Raw genomic sequence first — 16,774 nt, forward strand, 5'->3', positions numbered from 1 at the left:
CTCTCTTCCAAATGCATCCCTGAAGCTAATAGTTTGAGAAAAGGTTGAGAAGAACTCGATCTAGAATTTTACCAAAACAAAAATTAATTCCTCTCGTTTTTCATTGTAGATTTTATTACTCTTGGGATTTTGAAATCCCTAATCCGAAGGTGCCTTCTCAAATCCATTAGATTGGTGCGGTGATGCTTGTGAATTTGGAAAGGAGCCTTCAATTGAGTTGTGGAGACGTTCTTTCTCCTTGTTTCTAAGGGTTTGGAGTTCATTTCTTGTTAAGAAAATCATTATTGAAGCTCACCTTCCAATGTTAAGGAAGCCATTATTGGAGCCAATTGAGTTGTAGAGACTGCCTTTCTTCTTGTTAAGGAAGCCATTATTGGAGCTCACCTTGCATTTGGGGTGTTCTGAGAGGAGAATAGAGTGAACCTTTGTGAGCCTCTATCCTCGCGGTAGATCACTCCTCTAAACGGAGACGTACAATTCCCAAGAGGTGCAACTCCGGATTCAAATCTTTCATCTCCCATGTGTTATCATTTTCACCCCTTACTTGCAAGTTAAATTGTTTATCTATCACTTCGGCTAGTGCTTCAGCTATTGCATTTCATACTAGGTTTGCATTCACTTTAGATAATATAGTAAGCCCTACGATTAAGTGTTTGCATCTTTCTAGAAAAAAAAAATTAAAATTTGTTAGTCACCTATTCCTTTATGAAAAAAATACTAACATACCGATATTTCAGCGACACTCCTTATAAATTCCGTTATGAAAAAAAATACTAACATATACAATTCTAAATCAGTTGTATTAAATTCGTCATGATATATATCTTTCTAGCATACTTTTTCAAATCGTAGAATACAGTACTCACTCCGATCCTAAATTATTGTCTTTGTTTTAGTTCAAATTCAAATTTAAAACAACAACAACAATTTAGTATCAAAGGGAATAACTTTTAAACTTCGTGCATACTGGAAATCTTATGAAAAAAGAGACGGAAAGATTACATTTCAAGGCAACTAATTGAGCCTATTATACAGTACTCCATCCATCCCATATCAAGTGACTCAAATTTGCTCAAATATGGATGTATTTATATCTAAAAAGCGTCCATATACATGTATTATTTCGTCACTTAATATGGAAGGAAGGAGTACTCTTATATTTGGGAACAAAGATAATATGAATATACTCCAAAGTCACCTAATATGGGAGGACGGAGGAAGCATGTTGATCCCTCCAAACTTAACTACTCCATCCGGCCCATATTAAGTGATTTAAATTTGTCCAAATATGGATGTATCTATGTTTAAAAAGCGTACAGATACATGTAATAGAAAGTCAGACTCAACATTTAACTTGTTAAAGCCATCTACACGGCAATTTATAAATCCACCGTGCATACCTGATGCAAGATTCATCCTAAGATTTTTTTTCTTTTTTTTAAGCAACAAGTGGAATTTTGAGTCCAAACGATATTCACAGAATTAAGGTGCAACCACATGCCAGCACCCGTCCATACAAACTGACAATACAGTTTCCATACCACAATGCAGCCATAGGAAATACATGCTACGGTAATATAACACCATCATCATAGTTTCTTGCTAGACTTGCACATAATGAAGTAGACAGCTACAAGGGTAGAACTCTAGTTGCAGCACGAAGCCTTTCATGTCGAGCAGTCTACCAGCTTTTTAGCCCCCACCAACCTGACGTTTCCAAGAGTCCTCCACAATGAGCTCATCGACTCCCCAGTCCTCGTAGCTATTTCAGCACAAAGTAACAATGAGGCTATATAGTAAATGACAGGAAGTGTAGAGAGGTGATTGGTTTTTCCTTCTGGTCTTACCTTCCATCAGGTAAGTACCGCCTGATTGTGAAGGGTATCTTACGTGCTCTCAGTTCTTTCATGGCAATCTGAAGTTGCACAAAGACAATAATCAAAAGAGAAGTTATTAGTTTACAGAAAATGGGTGCAACTGTAAGAATTATATTCAAGTGAGATCAAATTTCATTTCATTTACCCTTCACAGATGCATTGTTACTCAAAATACTTGTCATTCATGCTTTTGAAGCTATTAACTAGAATAAATCAGGTTAACGGCATTCTGATTACAAAGAACAAAAATTGTAAACCATGTTTCAAAGGGTAGAACCATAGAAGATAAACAAGGAGGATATCCTTGTGCTATAAACAGGTAGAGGTTTAGTTATTTAGGATTTATCATTCCTGTTCAAACAAAGTCCAAGAAAATCTGAAATTTTTGGATGACATAGAGGGACTGACATGAACCCTATAAAACTAGACAAAACAAACATATGTTTGGCAAGGAAAAAGGAGACAATTTGCATCGAAGTATTTGACTACTTGTTTTTTCTCGTTTTGGTTCTGTCAGAGTCCAGTACGACAATGATATTTGCTGTTAGTATCGAAATTAGAAAACTCCATCTTTGCAATATTTCTACAGAATTTAACAGTCTTGGTTCACTCTGTCTATACAGGTATCTTCCGTCTTATTCACTCTCTAAATACAGACCAACGGAAGTACGGAACCATTCATAAGCCAGAACAAGGATACTGCAACCATCAGCATACATTTGGGATCCCAGGGGCAGACCAAAGAGGAGAAGGTGCATACATATATCCACATGTTATATATCAGACTGTCAAACCTTGTACCAAATTCAAATTTACAAGTCTAAATGATAGAACCACAACATAAAATTTGGAGCGAACGATAACCCAAAGTAGTTAGTACCTACATGTGCATGTGTACAACAACTAACCAAACTATACTAGTGAGATAAGACTTTTTAAAACTCCTGTTACGTCTAACTATATGATTTATAAGGAGATCACAAAATTACTAATACACATATAAATTGCAGAAATACATTTCCTTCTCTTTTTTTCTTTTTTTGGGGAAAGATGGCAGAAGCTCTGCCATTCATGAAATACATTTCCTTATCACTGGCGTATTTATATTTCCAAGTAGCAAAATGCATAATGCGACACAATATTAAAAGGCAAGCATTCCTATAATCTAGTAGGACCGAATGATCATTAGTACATCATAGCTGCCGAGACTAAAAGATGGCATATCCAAAGTCTTTATACTGGCATATTTTTCCTTGTCACTGACCCAGCAATTTTGAGAGACCAAACACTATCAAATATCAATTGTTCAACTACCAAACACATTGTTCAACTCATATTTCCAACAATATTGAATACTCATTAGTACATCGTAGATTCCTGGGCTAAAAGATGACATGTCCAAAGTACAATACGCATCCAGAATATCAATCTTTCAAATAGGAAAGCCATTGGTCATTCTAATTGATATTCATAAGTTTGCAGCTGGATATAAAGTAGCTTCTTAAATAAGAAAATGGCAAGGCTAATTCCATGGTTATCAAGGTCAACCTTTAGTTAGAAGGCACAGTTTTCATTGAAACAGACTATCAAAAATTTCCTGGAAAGGGAAGTACAACGTGAGAACTCTAACAAAATAATGAAACAAAATGCTATTATTCATACGGAAATCTATATTAAAAGTATCTGCAGCAAAAAAATATAACTTTACCTCAAGAGGATCTGTTTCTCCCTCAAGCTCAACCATAACTGGAGCATTCATGCTACAAATACAAAATAGTCCATTACTTTGTTGAATGAAATAATTGACTGCGTCGCTGGGATGGTACTCAGATAGAAGTATACCTTATCTGCAAAGCACGTGTGCCCAGGATGCGTGCACGCTCATACTTAGTCATATATTTTGATGTATTGCGTGGACGAGGAGTCTTCTCCTGTTCTTTTTCTTCACCCTCGCCACCTACCACGTCTTCAGGAGCATCCTCATTGTTCTCAGGATCTTCTTCAACTCCTTCCTATTAAACAGAAGAACATCAGTTGTATGAAGCCAGAAGTTTTTCCTCTTTAGAACAGGGGAAGTATATCAGAATAGCAACGGGTCTGCACCTCAATATCAGGTTCTGCGGGCTCATCCTCATACCTGCATAACAAATAAGGAATTGTAACTCATATTCAACGAACTAATCTATAGTTGGTATGCCAAGAGACAGAAGGATACAGCTTAATATTGAGGGGCATACTAATTTCAGGGGCGAACTAATTTTCAAATCAGATGGGGAACAAAACCTAAAACCATATCCTTCGATCACTGGCAATTTGCAATCCACAAACTGCTTCTCTGAGTTGTTACTCAACTCAACAAGAAAATATGCCCTGCCAACTGGGAACCAAACGCACACCTTGCCCGTAAGAATCTGTACGAATTCAACATCAATACAGCGTGCTTTCGTAACCAAACTAAACATACCTAACGCTTGTTGAATCAAATAAATCACCACTACTTCCAAGCGTAATTTCAAATCAACGACCTAAATCCGAATTTCATGGAACCAGATATTACCAAGAAGAGAGGACGATACATATCGAAACCCTAATTTATATCCCGGTGATCAAACGAAACGAGAGAGAGAGAGAGAGAGAGAGTCCAACCCCATGTCAACTTCATTGTAATCATCGTCCGCCATGGCGCCCGCCGCCGCTGGTTCCGCTCGCTAGGGTTTCGCCGCCGCTGGTGACAGGAGGAATGGAGAGATAGACGGGACAAAGGGCACTGGGGGGCGTCCTGGACAAAAGAACGCTTAAGTCATGATATCGGTCGGAATTTTGCACACACAAAAAAGCAAATGCGGAACGCTAGGCGTCGGTTCTTTCCCTCAATACAAGTCTGAAAATGGCACGTCACAAGTAACCACGTGTGTTAATTTTCATGTTCAGTTAATTTGATCGGAGTATTAATTTTGGTTTCATGTTTATTTTGGTCCAAACGGCCGATTTTAGCCTAAATCCGCCCTAAGTGGCACGGCCAAGGCCAGATGCGCGACACACGTGAGGCATCCAAGACATTTTGGCTTTCATGTTTGTTTTGGTCCAACAGCTGATTTTAGTTTAAATCCGTCCTGCGTGGCACGCCAGCATGCCCAAGACCAGATGCGCCGCACACGTGAGGAAGACGACCCGTCTCGGCTGCCTTTGTCGTCCCTCTTCATTTTGCAAACCCCTTCCCCTTCCTATTTTCTTCCGACTCCTCAAACTCCATTCCTCAGTCTATGCATCTTTTCTCTTCCTCGACCACGACGAAGAACTTGAGGACGAAACAACCGTGTTGTGGAGTTGCGCCACTTTCAATGTTATATGTTTCACTGTTGTATTGCTATTAATATGTGTTCACCTATCTTATGTAACGCCCAATCTATTAAGATGTGTTGTTGTCGGATACGTGTTTTACCATCAAATTACATATATGCTTCAGATTTTCCTTCAAACAAGATAGACATATAATTGTAGGCTTCATTCATTAAATCAAACAAGTAGCAGAATGCTTCATTCATCATTTCATTCAATCACTAGGCTTCATATTTTTTCAGGCTGATTTGAGAGGGGGGGGGGGGGAGGGGGGGGCTCGGGATTCGAGGGGAGAGAGTTAGGGATTTGAGAGAGATGGCTATGGAACCGGGGAAGAACGGTGCTGATTTGGTGAAATTATGGTGTAGGGTTAAAATGTAAGAATGATGTAAGTTGGAGGGGGTCCTGCAAAAAAGAAATGACGTGGGCTGCGTCCGGTCTTGGCCACGCGCCATAGTCAAGTAGGCCGGATTAAGTCTAACATGGAAGGTTTGTACCAAAGTTAACGTCAAAGCCATGTTTAATGTGCAAATTAAGGTTTTCTGAGTTGTTCATGTGTCAACAGTTTTTACATATATATGAGTGGAACTGTGGATTGCATGTGCTCAATTACTACTTTTCTAAACTCATTTTTGTGCCCTACTCATTTATCCCCCTTCTAGAATGGAGTATACAAGTAGGTGTACCATCCATTGATTATATCCACTCATTTGATGGATTGAATTTTTCCTTCAAAATGTAAAAAATGTAGTGCAAAGTTATCCTTAATTTGTTTTCATGAAACTCAATCCTACAAATGATAGGAAAATTTCATAAAAGTCACAAAGCGAAAAGTACATAAGATTAAGGGCTTATATTAGTTCAGGAGCTTCTTAAAAATTCTCTACTTCAGAGATTTGTGTTCTCTTTTCTTAAGGGCCCCTTTCGCTTATAGGATCTCTAAAACACAAAAATAGAGAAAATAAGATTTCAGTGTCACTCATTTTTTCTTCTAGAATACACCGAAGTAGGTGTGTCATCAATCGAAGATGTCCACTCATTTGATGGTTTGGAATTTTCCTTCAAAATGTAAAATTGCAGTGCAAAGGAATTCTTAACTTTTTCCCCATGAAATTCAATCCTACAAAATAAAACATTAAATATAGGGGGGGAAATTCATAGAGATCATAACTCTTCAAAATTCATATGAAAATCGTTTGGATTAAAGGGATCCTAGGTTTAAGTGGTGTCTGGCGAAAACAAAGTATTGCTCCCAACTCTTTGAGTGGCAGCACAATTAGCTAGCAGAGGAGTAATCTGTGTAGCGTAAATCATCTAAGATCATAGTTCAGGGATAAACAATAATCACAGGCAAAGTCACCTCGGTGCAGCGCTACATATCATCGCAAATTGAACGACATAAAAAGACCATCCTAAGTTCGAAACATTCTGTTTGACGCCATGTCATGTCCATGTGGAAGCTAGCTCCACGCGAAATAAGAAACAAACCAAATGTGGAACCTAATCTTGGCTACGGAGTACTTGAGATTTGGGAACCAATCGTACTCCAAATGTTTGGATGATTCTTTCATCAGTGATTTTTGTGCCATGCCCATCAAAGCTGATGATGTACTCCTAACAGATAACATGGGAACTTCATTTCCTTGCCAACAGATGGATATCATCAGATTGACAGAGTTTCATTCAGTTTCGGTGTCGTTGATCTCGTATTCTTCCATCATGAGGTACGACTGGGCTCCCATGGAGGACATGAGGTGGAACTCGGCCAGAATCATGGACACCACGACACGGTATCTCTTGCTGGCGCCGCGGATCAGGTGCAAGGTGAGCGTGTCGTCCGCGATGGCGACGCCGACGTCGGCCAGGGCATCCACGAGCGCCTTGAGGCGGCGCCAGTACTGGAGGACGGTCATGTCCCCCTGCGTGGTGTTGCGGAACTCGGCCTTGAGGTAGGCCGCGCGCACCGGCTTGTCGGGGGTGAGGATCTGGGCGAGCTCGGACCAGGCGTCGTAGGCCGTGAGGCCCGGCTGCGCGATGATGTTGACCAGCTGGCTGCTGATGGTGCCGAAGATCCACATCACGATGGCCATGTCCTCGCGCCGCCACTCCTCGGCTTCGTTGGCTCCGGCACCGTCCCCTCCGTCGTCCTGGGCGGGCTCGTCCTCTTCGCCGTTGACGTGGCCGGCGGCCTCGAAGCGGTTGAGGACCGCCAGCATGGAGTTCTGCCACTCGTCGTAGTTCTCCTCATCCAGGCCGAGGACGACGGGGACCTCGGCCTTGATGTCGACCAGGTTCATCCTCGCAGATCTGGTGAGGGGGGCGCTAATAAGCTCGGCATCGAGCGCCGCGCTAGGGTTGCCGTCAGGTGGGGCAGCCATGAGCAGATCGCGGGTGATGGGGATCGAAAGGAAGAAGTTGAATCGGTCAGATCGATGGGAGGAAGAGGGGAATGGGGGGAGGATCGGAGCGCCGCAAAGGGATAGGGCGGCGCCTGAGGTGAACCGGTAGCCATAGTGGCCCTGCCGAACGGTGAAGCTGTTCGTGGAATCGTGGGCCGTGAAAACTCGTTCTGGACACTGTGGATAGGTGAGGAACGAACGCTCCAATAGATCGATTGTGAATTTGTGATGCCTCGCTGGGATCGAATAGTGCAGATTAGATCTACCACGACAACATTGATTATGGATCACAGTAACAAGTCCTGGTAAAAATGTATAAGTAACAAATGGTCGAGCAAGCCGTCTTAGCTCAGTTGGTAGAGCGCATGGCTTTTAACCATGTGGTCGTGGGTTCGAGTCCCACAGACGGCGTCTAACCCCATCTTTATTACCCGACGATGGTTTTGTTTTTGCTTTTGTTATACTATCTTGAGCACACGAAAATATATTTTGGCCAATGTCAAAGCAGTCAGGGTGTGTTTGGTTCTTGCTCATGTATGCTATGCCAAATTTGCTTAGCCAAATATTTGGCCAAGAATTTCTTGACTCATGATTGGTCAAAAAATTGTAAGATTTGTGAAGAAAGATGTAAGATGATTGGCAAGATTCCTTTGACAACCAAAATAATATAGGTTGCTAGAATTTTGAAAGGGCAAACTTTGGACAGGAACCAAACACACCCTCAATCTTGCTATTTAGAGCCTATGTAACGCCAATGTATAATACCAAGCCTCAATGTCTGTGTCCAAAGAGGATGTTTCAGATTTATAATCCCTCCGGTTATCTCGTGCACTAGCAAGATTGTCTGCAATTTCGCACCCTTTTATTTTGCTATTGCACAGCATGACCAATTTCCAGCTTCCCACATCCATACGCATGTTTCTGTGCGGGCCCTAAAGAAATGGCCTGATATACCCTGGACAATTTCAAACTCGTTCAGCTGCAAGCTCCGCCAGGCAAACCGACGACCGGCACGCACACGCTGACACGCAGGCGCTGCCCCTGCACTGCACCAGTCCGGTGGCCGATGCACAGGGACTGCCTCACTGCCCGTCTGAGCTAGTCTCAGGCGACGAGGTCGTACTCGTCACGCGCGGGGGGCACGACGTCCAGCCGCATCATGCTCTTGTACTGCGCCGGCACCTGAGCGCCTGCGCGCACGCAGAGCTCCACCACGGCCGGAGCCTTGCCGTAGTACCTCTTGAGCTCGTTGGCGAGCGGCGCGCCATCGCCGGCCCCAGCCGGGTCGCGGACGTGCCAGACGTAGTTCGGGGGGACAAGGTCGTCCACGGTGGCCTCCTGCCACGCGTGCTGGCCGTCCCGCTGCTGGTGCTTGCTCGCCTTGCACATCCTCACCTTGTGCCCCTTTGGCCCGACCTGCACGTCCGGGCAGTACCCGCAGGTGACCACCCCGTACTTCCGCATTAGCCTCGCCGCGCCGGACCGCATGTCCAGCCAGGACTGCAGCGTCCTGGAGCCAAGCTCCCTCACCGTCATCTCTTGCTCTGTTTGCTCAGAGCCATCGGCAGTAGAAGCAGAGCCGGTTGGAGACAACAGTGATGGTTCTGGTGATGTCTCTGCTTCCAAGCTCTCCTCCTCTTCGTCCAACTCAAAGTCTGCAATCCTGCCATCAATGGAGTAGACCGGCCTGGTCCTCCGTTTGGTCGGGTAGCGCCCTATGTCGACGCCTGCCTGGATGCAGAGCTCCAGGATCGCCGGAAGCCTTGGGACTTCGTACTTCTCCTTGCGCACCACCCTGGGCTTCCCGACGCGATCAGACAGGTGGTAGCAGTATGGGAAGCCCACAACATCCCGCACGGTCCCTGGCTGCCACACATGCAAGGAGTTCCTCGATCCACTCTGGGGCCCCTCGCATGTCCTGATCTCGTGCCCGACATTGCCGATGTGCAGCTCCGAGCAGAACCTGATCACTTGACGCCATTAGCTTATTGGGGATACCACCGAGCTGAATCATAACCATGGCTGTGCAAAGCAAATGATGGTATTTTTACTTTTCTTTTACCTGCATCGCTTCACCGGCATGGCGGCCTCGCCTTTGACGAGCCTCGTGAGGCCGGCGAGGAACCTCTCCCTTGCTCTGTGTACCTGGTGCGCAACCTCCACGAGGTGTGGCACGAGTAGGCCATTGCCAGGCGGGTGCTCCAGCACGCGGCATGGGTTCTCCTGCCGGACGCGCCTCTCCTCCTTGGCCCTCCGAATCAGGGCCTTCATTGGCGTCACGTACGGCTTCCGCTCCTGCTTCCTCCCGGGCCGAGGAACATCGGCATACGGGAACTCCTCGTCCTGCGGCTCTCCCCGGCCGTGCATCCATCTTGTCCCTGCACTGAGAGACCTCGGCAGCGGTTCAGCTCTCGCAGACACGAGTCGCCGAGCCAAAAGCCCCGCAGATGGCATTTCATCGAACACCTTATCCTCGTTGCGGATGCACCCCGCGCCGCCGTTTGCCTGCGCAGCCAAAAGCGATGTACTAGAGAAGTTTAAGACGCGGCGGTCTTAGCATCGGATAACGGCAGGTATGGCCTCTGCTGGGACGGGGAAGGAGCACAGAGGTCGCCGGCCGCCCACGCGACGCGACGCCGCGACGGCGATCCAATGGGTTGCGGCGTGAGTCGAGTCGACACGCGGGCGGGAGTGGATGGCCAGAGGCTCGACTCTCTCCGGCGGGGATCCTACAGCTACGGGCGGCGAGACGCGGGCGGGTGCACGGGAGAGCTCCGGCGAGCGGCGTGCTAACAGTCAGGACGAGGGGTAGTTTGGTCAAACTTTGCTTGCTCGATTATATTTCCCGAACAGCTCATATCGAATCCCAGAGGGACAGAGAGAGATAGCTTTCCTCCTCCTTCCCTCATGCTTCCAGACGCTGCTCCCGCGGAGAACCCCGCGACCGGATCGGTGCCGGCGGCAGAAACGGCGGCGACGGTCAGGGTGAAGGTGCTATTCTTCGCCCGCGCCCGGGACCTGACGGGCGTGGCGGAGTCCTCTGTCGAGGTGCCGCCCGGGAGCACCGCGGGGGCGTGCCTCGGCCAGGTGCTGGCCTCGTTCCCGAAGCTCGAGGAGATCCGCCGCTCGATGGTGCTCGCGCTCAACGAGGAGTACGCGCCCGAGTCTGCCGCCGTCGCCGACGGAGATGAGCTCGCCATCATCCCGCCCATCAGCGGCGGCTGACCGAGTCTGAAAATTGTGACAAAACGAAGAATGGTCTTCTTTCTTCTACAGTACGAAGTACTCTGCTCGTCTCTTTTTTTGCTTCCTGATCATTTGGCATCTTTGTTCTCGAATCAAATCATCACGATGGTTGATTGATGAATAACGTTATGTATTTCGATCTGAAAAGATGCAGAAAGCATGCTCGTTTCAGTAGTCGTTGTATGTGGTAGTTAGCCATGGTCGATCGAAAATATGGTCCACCAAATGATTGATCAATTCATAGTTGGTGGAACTGAAATTGAATATGATCCTCAATTTTTTGGGTTGGAATAATTGTGGTTGTCCAGTAATAGCAACTGCAGTCCACGAGCATTACTGACCTAGATAGATCATCATGTGCACCTCTTCATTGGGGCATCAATCATCCTAAACCTCTTGATAAAGTCAAATCTATAATCTTATAGTCTTAAAACAATTATTGGTTCTAAGGATAGTTTGTCAACCAAGAAAAAGGGGTCACTGAGATTATTTTGAAAAATGTTGGTGATAATCCAATTAGCTATCATCTTCTATTGAATATAGCTTCTGTGTTGGCTGGTAAAGGACAAATAAAGGAACAGTGGGACAACGTGAAGAAGACCTCCACGGTGGACGCTAGACTAGACATCACCCTAGTTTTCAAGGAATGAACTTCTAGTATATGTTTCAAGGAATTTTTTATTCGGCAACAATGAATAACTGAAGGATTTGTTTGCACTGAACTAGTATGAGAACATGGTCACAGTTCAGAGAAAAGCAGGGTACAATAAAAGCAACCTCCAGCCAGTAGATACCGAAGCAATTTTTGGTCAAGATGATTCCTGCTCTCATGACTCTGCTACATGATGTTTGCTCAACCTGACAACATAAAACAGGAAGGAACCTGGTTGCCAGCGAAGATTTTCAGTTGGATAGATATCGATTTTTTCAGGGATTAACCTTGCCTTTGATAGTGGATGCTGTGAAGAAGACTGCAGCATTAACCTTGCACGAATGCTGACGTATCTAAGGTTGTGACAGTAATAAAATAAAATGTTGGTTAAAAGAGTTGTAGGTGTGTGTTTAAAGAGTTGAAGATGCGTGCATTATAAATTCGCTTGGAGCTTCCTATGTATTGATTCGTACTTGCACTCCAAGGAAGGCATATAGGCGTAATGACCTCTGCTAATTTTTGGACTTGCAAAGATATAGGTCTGGAACTATCTTGAAAATGTAGCGCATGCATTCCTGTACTTTGACAGGAATTTTGAAGAAAAACTTGTTCCCTTGTCTCCAACAAATATGTGCATCTCCGTGTATGTTATCATCAATCAAATTCAATCTGAAATTTGCAGTATTTTGTTTACTGCTTAAAATAACGAGCATAACTCCATTTACTTCTGGGTGACCGTGGCTGCACAAGTATCATATCAGGTAAATATTTGCTCACTACACATGAACAAATGCGTGCATATCATAATTACTGTGATTCATGGACCATCTTTAGCACAAAAAGGAAAGTTGGTTCATGAAACGAGACAATTACACTATTCACATGAACCAACTAACCCACCTAAAAGCTTTTTGCTGAGTACAGGCAGAACAAGCATAAGAAAACACATCACATTTGCAAACAATGCCGTTTGAGCAGTCTAGCATTCACACAGATAGACATGTCTGGAGCAATGGGACATTCACTCGTTCAGGACTACATTGACCAAGGACTTAAACCTATCAAGCACGAATAAAAGAAAGGAAACAAGAAGACTATAGACATCACATTAGGCATCCACATCGATGTAAAGGCCAATCGACATGCTCTTACTACGTTTTGTTTTTATCAAACTTCCATGCGGCTGACATGCAAATGGGGAATCTTCTTATGAAAGCTGAGGACAGGCTGGCTCATCTCTCTTGGAACATTGACCAGGGGAGTGCAGCACCAGATGAAGTTCTCAAAGCAGGTACGCGTTTTGCGATCAAGAAAGCCTCGTTGAGACGTGCCGTACGTTCTGCAAACTGGGAGGCGCTCTGTATAGTTCACACCAAATAAACAAAAAGCATGTAAGAAGCTGAATCTTTTAATATAAAATTGAAGTTGACATAAAAGATGACCATCAATTGCTGGATTGTGGGAGTTTATTACATCCCATTGATAAGTAGTTAAAAAGGTGCAGCATGTGGCTGAACAAGCACCACCAAGACAGAAGTCGTTCACCAATTTAATGGCAGATTTTGACACACTTGCTAACTTGCCTGGCAAACCATCAGAAGAAGTACAACAAGGATATCTATCCTTTAAAGTCCTGCCTTCGCATAAAGTCCCTATGACTAAACAAACTTCAAATCCCATCAAGCGTAATTAGATAATCTATAGAGATCACTTTTCGCTAATCATGGCCAAATGTTAGGTAGTTCACACCATTACCAGCCTTTTGGTCCATCTAGTACACACGAAATAGAGCCATATGGTGCTCGTGGTAATAACCATGACCATGATCTGCATTATCCAAAATGGTGTCGATCACTATAACTATAATCCGGAAAAGATTGTGTGCAGTTGAATAATGTGATACCAGTATGGAAACCATTCTCTAGAAATCCAGTTGAATTAAATACAGGCTGCTGGTGGCCTCTGGTTGAAGGAGGAATCAAAATGGAATTATTAATACGTGTGGCTTTGTCCAGAAATTTACATTCACTATTAATTCTTTTTTAGACAACCATTCATCAACAATGTAATACAATAGTTTGGCTTAATAAAATATCGTCATCAGCTCAGCAATAATACAATAGTGGGGCTTGAAATAATTAAGGTGATTGAACTTGGCAGTAGTGAAGTCATGAAATTGCTAAATCCCACTGTTGTACTACATGGTTCAGACATATAAAAAGTGTGAAGAGAAGCTTGGTAACGGCATGGTTGCAAGTATTTATTTCAAGCAGGAAAATCATTATCAAAATCCTGAAACAATTTCACATGTACATGTAGAGATGCATTATATACCTGAAAACTTTCGTCAACTAAGATTTCTCATTTGTGGGCTACACAAGACATTTTTATGTAGCCCGCAAATGAAAATAGTGAATTTTTTACAGATACATAATGCACATCTATAAGTACATTTAGAAGAAAAAAATACTGTAGCCCGGGAGCCATTTGGAGTTTACGCATATTCTATCACCAATACAGATAATTAAGATTTTTCAAGGTTGTTGTAGTTCAGTTTAACAGCAATATTGACCTCTCGTGTTTAAACTCCTAGCATCTTAAATTGAATAAGCAAGTAAGTTCTATCTAAAGTGATTAAGTGAAAAACTCACCAACATAATCTATTTAGATTCTAAACATCTCCAAAATAAATACATGAAAATAATAAAGGATCACAAAAATCTGACGAAATTTGCAGATATATGCTTAGGTGTCATTTTTACTGAAAAGACATGATTCTCCTGCTGATTTTGAATCATAATAAAAAAAAATCTGATTGAATTGCAATTGACTACATGGGATTTCTTCTCTAAGTACAATGTATTCTAGGCAGGAATTCACTTTGCAAATTGTTCCCTAATATAACTCGGATATTGGCTGTATTAAAGTAAGCATTTTAATCAGATGAACAAGCAGGTAGGGACTCTATGTTCATTGTGCTCTGGATTAGACTACTAACAGAATCAAGTTTCTGAATCCAGTTCAAGCATACATAAACGCACAGAACATAAATAATTAGGGAAAATGCTCACCTTATCATCAAATGCAATCTTAATCTGGGGAAGACCCTGGGTCTTGCGCCTCATCCTGTACATCCTCCTCCCCAGCACAACTATCCCCAGGAACGCTGCAGCAATGGAAATCGACCAAACGGGCCTCACCTTCCAGGCATAGTAATGCAGCAACTTAATCGGCAGCCTCCACCACACAACTAATCTGCTCTTTCCCTCACCGGTGCCTGGGGTTTCAACCAGAGGGGAAGAACCATCTGATTCATCAGCACAATCCGAAGCGGCACCAGCATCCTTCCCCTGCTCCGGTTCCTCCTGTGCAGTATGCATTGCATCACTTGTTGCGGCAGCTTCATGAACTGAGCTTTCTCTATTGACATCGGCCCCTGCTCCATCTTCCAGTTGCACACTATAATTTTCAGACAGTTCTATCTGGAATTCCTCGCCGGTTACCGCAGTTGCGTCCAAATCCAAAGTTCCCTCCACCGCTTGATGTGCTGCTTGCGGAACAGAATCCAACTCGCCGCACCTACGCGCGGCATCCACCTCGTCATGGTCTATCTCCGCGCCTAACGCCTCAATTTCCTCCTCCTCTGCGCCGCATGCCGCATCAAACACCACGGGGACCCGAAGAACCGAGCCCTGTGCAGTCACATCAACCGCACCTGATTGGGGTTGCGCGCTCGAATCGACGACAGCGATGAGATCCATCCTCTCCTGCGGAATCGAATCAAAACTATCCAGTAACCCTAACCCTGCTTCGTCCTCATCCTTGTCGGAGGCAGCCTCGGACCACGAATCCTCGCCGGAGAAGTCGGCGGGGGGAGGGGAGTCGAGGGCGAAGTGGTCGTGGACGACGTCGCCGCCTTCGCCGGATACAAGGACGACGTCTCCATCGCCTTCGGCCGCGGAGAGCACCTCCCAGTCGCTGAAATCCGAGCCGCCGTCCTCCATGGCCGCGGCTCTGTCGCTCTGCCTATGGGCGGCTATGGGAGGAAGGGAAGGAAACTAGGGAAGGGTCTCGAGAGACGCTAAAGCAGGGGAAGACCTGCGGGTGGGTCCGGCTTGGCAGTGGGAGAAGGAAAAGGTTGCGGAGGAAGAAAAGGCGGAGGGCGCGCACACGTGGCCCGCCCGTGGTATGTGATGGTGGGCGAAATCACTTCTGAACTCGGTCGGGATGGTCTCGCTGCGCTGTGGGCCTGGATGGTTCGCCTTGTGCCAGGCCCACGTTTCATGGAACCAGAGGCAGCACGTTCCTGGAAGGCCCGCGTCAGCGAGCAGTTTCCAGTTAGAAATATCTGAACGGTAGACGCCAAAAGACGGAGACACAGGTGCCGGCGACGCGTACAGCTCCCTGACACGTGGTTCCCATCGGTTGCCGGTCCGGCGCGTCTCGCCGCACGAAAGCAGAGTCAGTGTGCTAGAGAATGATAGCTGTGTTGGAAAGATTACGAGGTCTAAAAAATACGGACCGTTTCTATCACCGTCGTGATAAATTTTTTATAAAATTTGTGGGATCCTAAGGTTGCATGTATAATAGGCCTATTAGCCCTATTTCGTAAATTATGCCTACAGCCTACAAGCGTCCCTAAAAAAATTACTCCTCATTCCGCTCAATTCTCAAATTTGCCCAAATATGGATGTATTTATGTTTAAAAAGTGTCTAGATACATGTAATATTTTAACCACTAATATGGATCGGAGGGAGTACGTCTACGGGTGGACAGAAACTACAAGTCCGAACGCATGGCACAAGCCGCTGCACAACGCAATCACCCACGAAAATGCAAATCGGCGCAGGCGCACAATGACAATTCGACTGTTGGCACATCGGCCTATACGAGGATTCTACACTAGACTCTAGACATCGCTGACGCCTTGAAACCAAAATTTATTTGGGTGGATCTATTTGAAAGCTAGCCTTTTGTGATAGGTTTAATTAGCTCTAATTGTTGGTTTAAGTTTTGAGATTGTCATGTCGACTAAGAAATACGCATCGAGAAAAGAGCAAGCGAGTAGATGACTTGATAAAATCATAGAGAGGATAAATTTATAAAAATTTATGTGTTGTGACGAGTTTTTGACATATTCTATACATACATATTTGGATATATTTAGATGTTTATATTAGGGATCCGGTTTTTTAAGTTCGGCCGAGGCCCCCAAAATCACAGGACCGGCCTTGGCCGGATGCCACCCAGTTACTGACCA

The 16,774-nt window shown here is 44.8% G+C and overlaps 5 protein-coding genes and 1 non-coding gene across 8 annotated transcripts; 2 read left to right on the plus strand and 4 right to left on the minus strand.

Moving 5' to 3' along the window:
- Positions 1 to 1,455: 1,455 nt before the first annotated feature.
- On the minus strand, positions 1,456 to 4,678 carry LOC100844296 (DNA-directed RNA polymerases II and V subunit 6B). Its single transcript, XM_003575105.4, has 6 exons — positions 4,524 to 4,678; positions 3,981 to 4,014; positions 3,720 to 3,889; positions 3,586 to 3,637; positions 1,848 to 1,915; positions 1,456 to 1,762 (listed from the first exon to the last, which is right to left on the minus strand). The coding sequence occupies exons 1-6, from the start codon at positions 4,556 to 4,558 to the stop codon at positions 1,693 to 1,695; spliced, it is 429 nt and encodes a 142-aa protein (XP_003575153.1). The 5' UTR covers positions 4,559 to 4,678; the 3' UTR covers positions 1,456 to 1,692.
- Positions 4,679 to 6,895: 2,217 nt separating this feature from the next.
- Positions 6,896 to 7,594, minus strand: LOC104584277. The gene has a single exon (XM_010238513.1). It carries the CDS (start codon positions 7,592 to 7,594, stop codon positions 6,896 to 6,898), a length of 699 nt encoding a protein of 232 aa, XP_010236815.1.
- A 359-nt stretch (positions 7,595 to 7,953) lies between these two features.
- On the plus strand, positions 7,954 to 8,026 carry TRNAK-UUU. Its single transcript has one exon. It is a non-coding gene; the product is annotated as a tRNA-Lys (tRNA).
- Positions 8,027 to 8,248: 222 nt separating this feature from the next.
- LOC100844907 (APO protein 3, mitochondrial) lies at positions 8,249 to 10,168 on the minus strand. Its single transcript, XM_003575107.4, has 2 exons — positions 9,678 to 10,168; positions 8,249 to 9,578 (listed from the first exon to the last, which is right to left on the minus strand). The coding sequence occupies exons 1-2, from the start codon at positions 10,067 to 10,069 to the stop codon at positions 8,720 to 8,722; spliced, it is 1,251 nt and encodes a 416-aa protein (XP_003575155.1). The 5' UTR covers positions 10,070 to 10,168; the 3' UTR covers positions 8,249 to 8,719.
- A 317-nt stretch (positions 10,169 to 10,485) lies between these two features.
- On the plus strand, positions 10,486 to 11,152 carry LOC100845715 (molybdopterin synthase sulfur carrier subunit). Its single transcript, XM_003575110.4, has one exon. It carries the CDS (start codon positions 10,523 to 10,525, stop codon positions 10,838 to 10,840), a length of 318 nt encoding a protein of 105 aa, XP_003575158.1. The 5' UTR covers positions 10,486 to 10,522; the 3' UTR covers positions 10,841 to 11,152.
- Positions 11,153 to 12,396: 1,244 nt separating this feature from the next.
- LOC100845213 lies at positions 12,397 to 15,624 on the minus strand. Of its 3 annotated transcripts, XM_024461111.1 has the most exons (3): positions 14,585 to 15,624; positions 13,269 to 13,340; positions 13,157 to 13,180 (listed from the first exon to the last, which is right to left on the minus strand). In XM_024461111.1, the coding sequence occupies exons 1-3, from the start codon at positions 15,515 to 15,517 to the stop codon at positions 13,172 to 13,174; spliced, it is 1,014 nt and encodes a 337-aa protein (XP_024316879.1). In that variant the 5' UTR covers positions 15,518 to 15,624; the 3' UTR covers positions 13,157 to 13,171. The 3 variants fall into 3 exon arrangements, with proteins under 3 accessions (XP_003575156.1, XP_003575157.1, XP_024316879.1); XM_003575108.4 differs by lacking the exons at positions 13,157 to 13,180; positions 13,269 to 13,340 and adding an exon at positions 12,397 to 12,871 and having other exon boundaries at positions 14,585 to 15,616; XM_003575109.4 differs by having other exon boundaries at positions 13,100 to 13,340.
- Between the last annotated feature and the right edge of the window lie 1,150 nt (positions 15,625 to 16,774).

The sequence above is a fragment of the Brachypodium distachyon genome, chromosome 3 (genome assembly GCF_000005505.3).
Source record: "Brachypodium distachyon strain Bd21 chromosome 3, Brachypodium_distachyon_v3.0, whole genome shotgun sequence".
Taxonomy (NCBI): Eukaryota; Viridiplantae; Streptophyta; class Magnoliopsida; order Poales; family Poaceae; genus Brachypodium; species Brachypodium distachyon.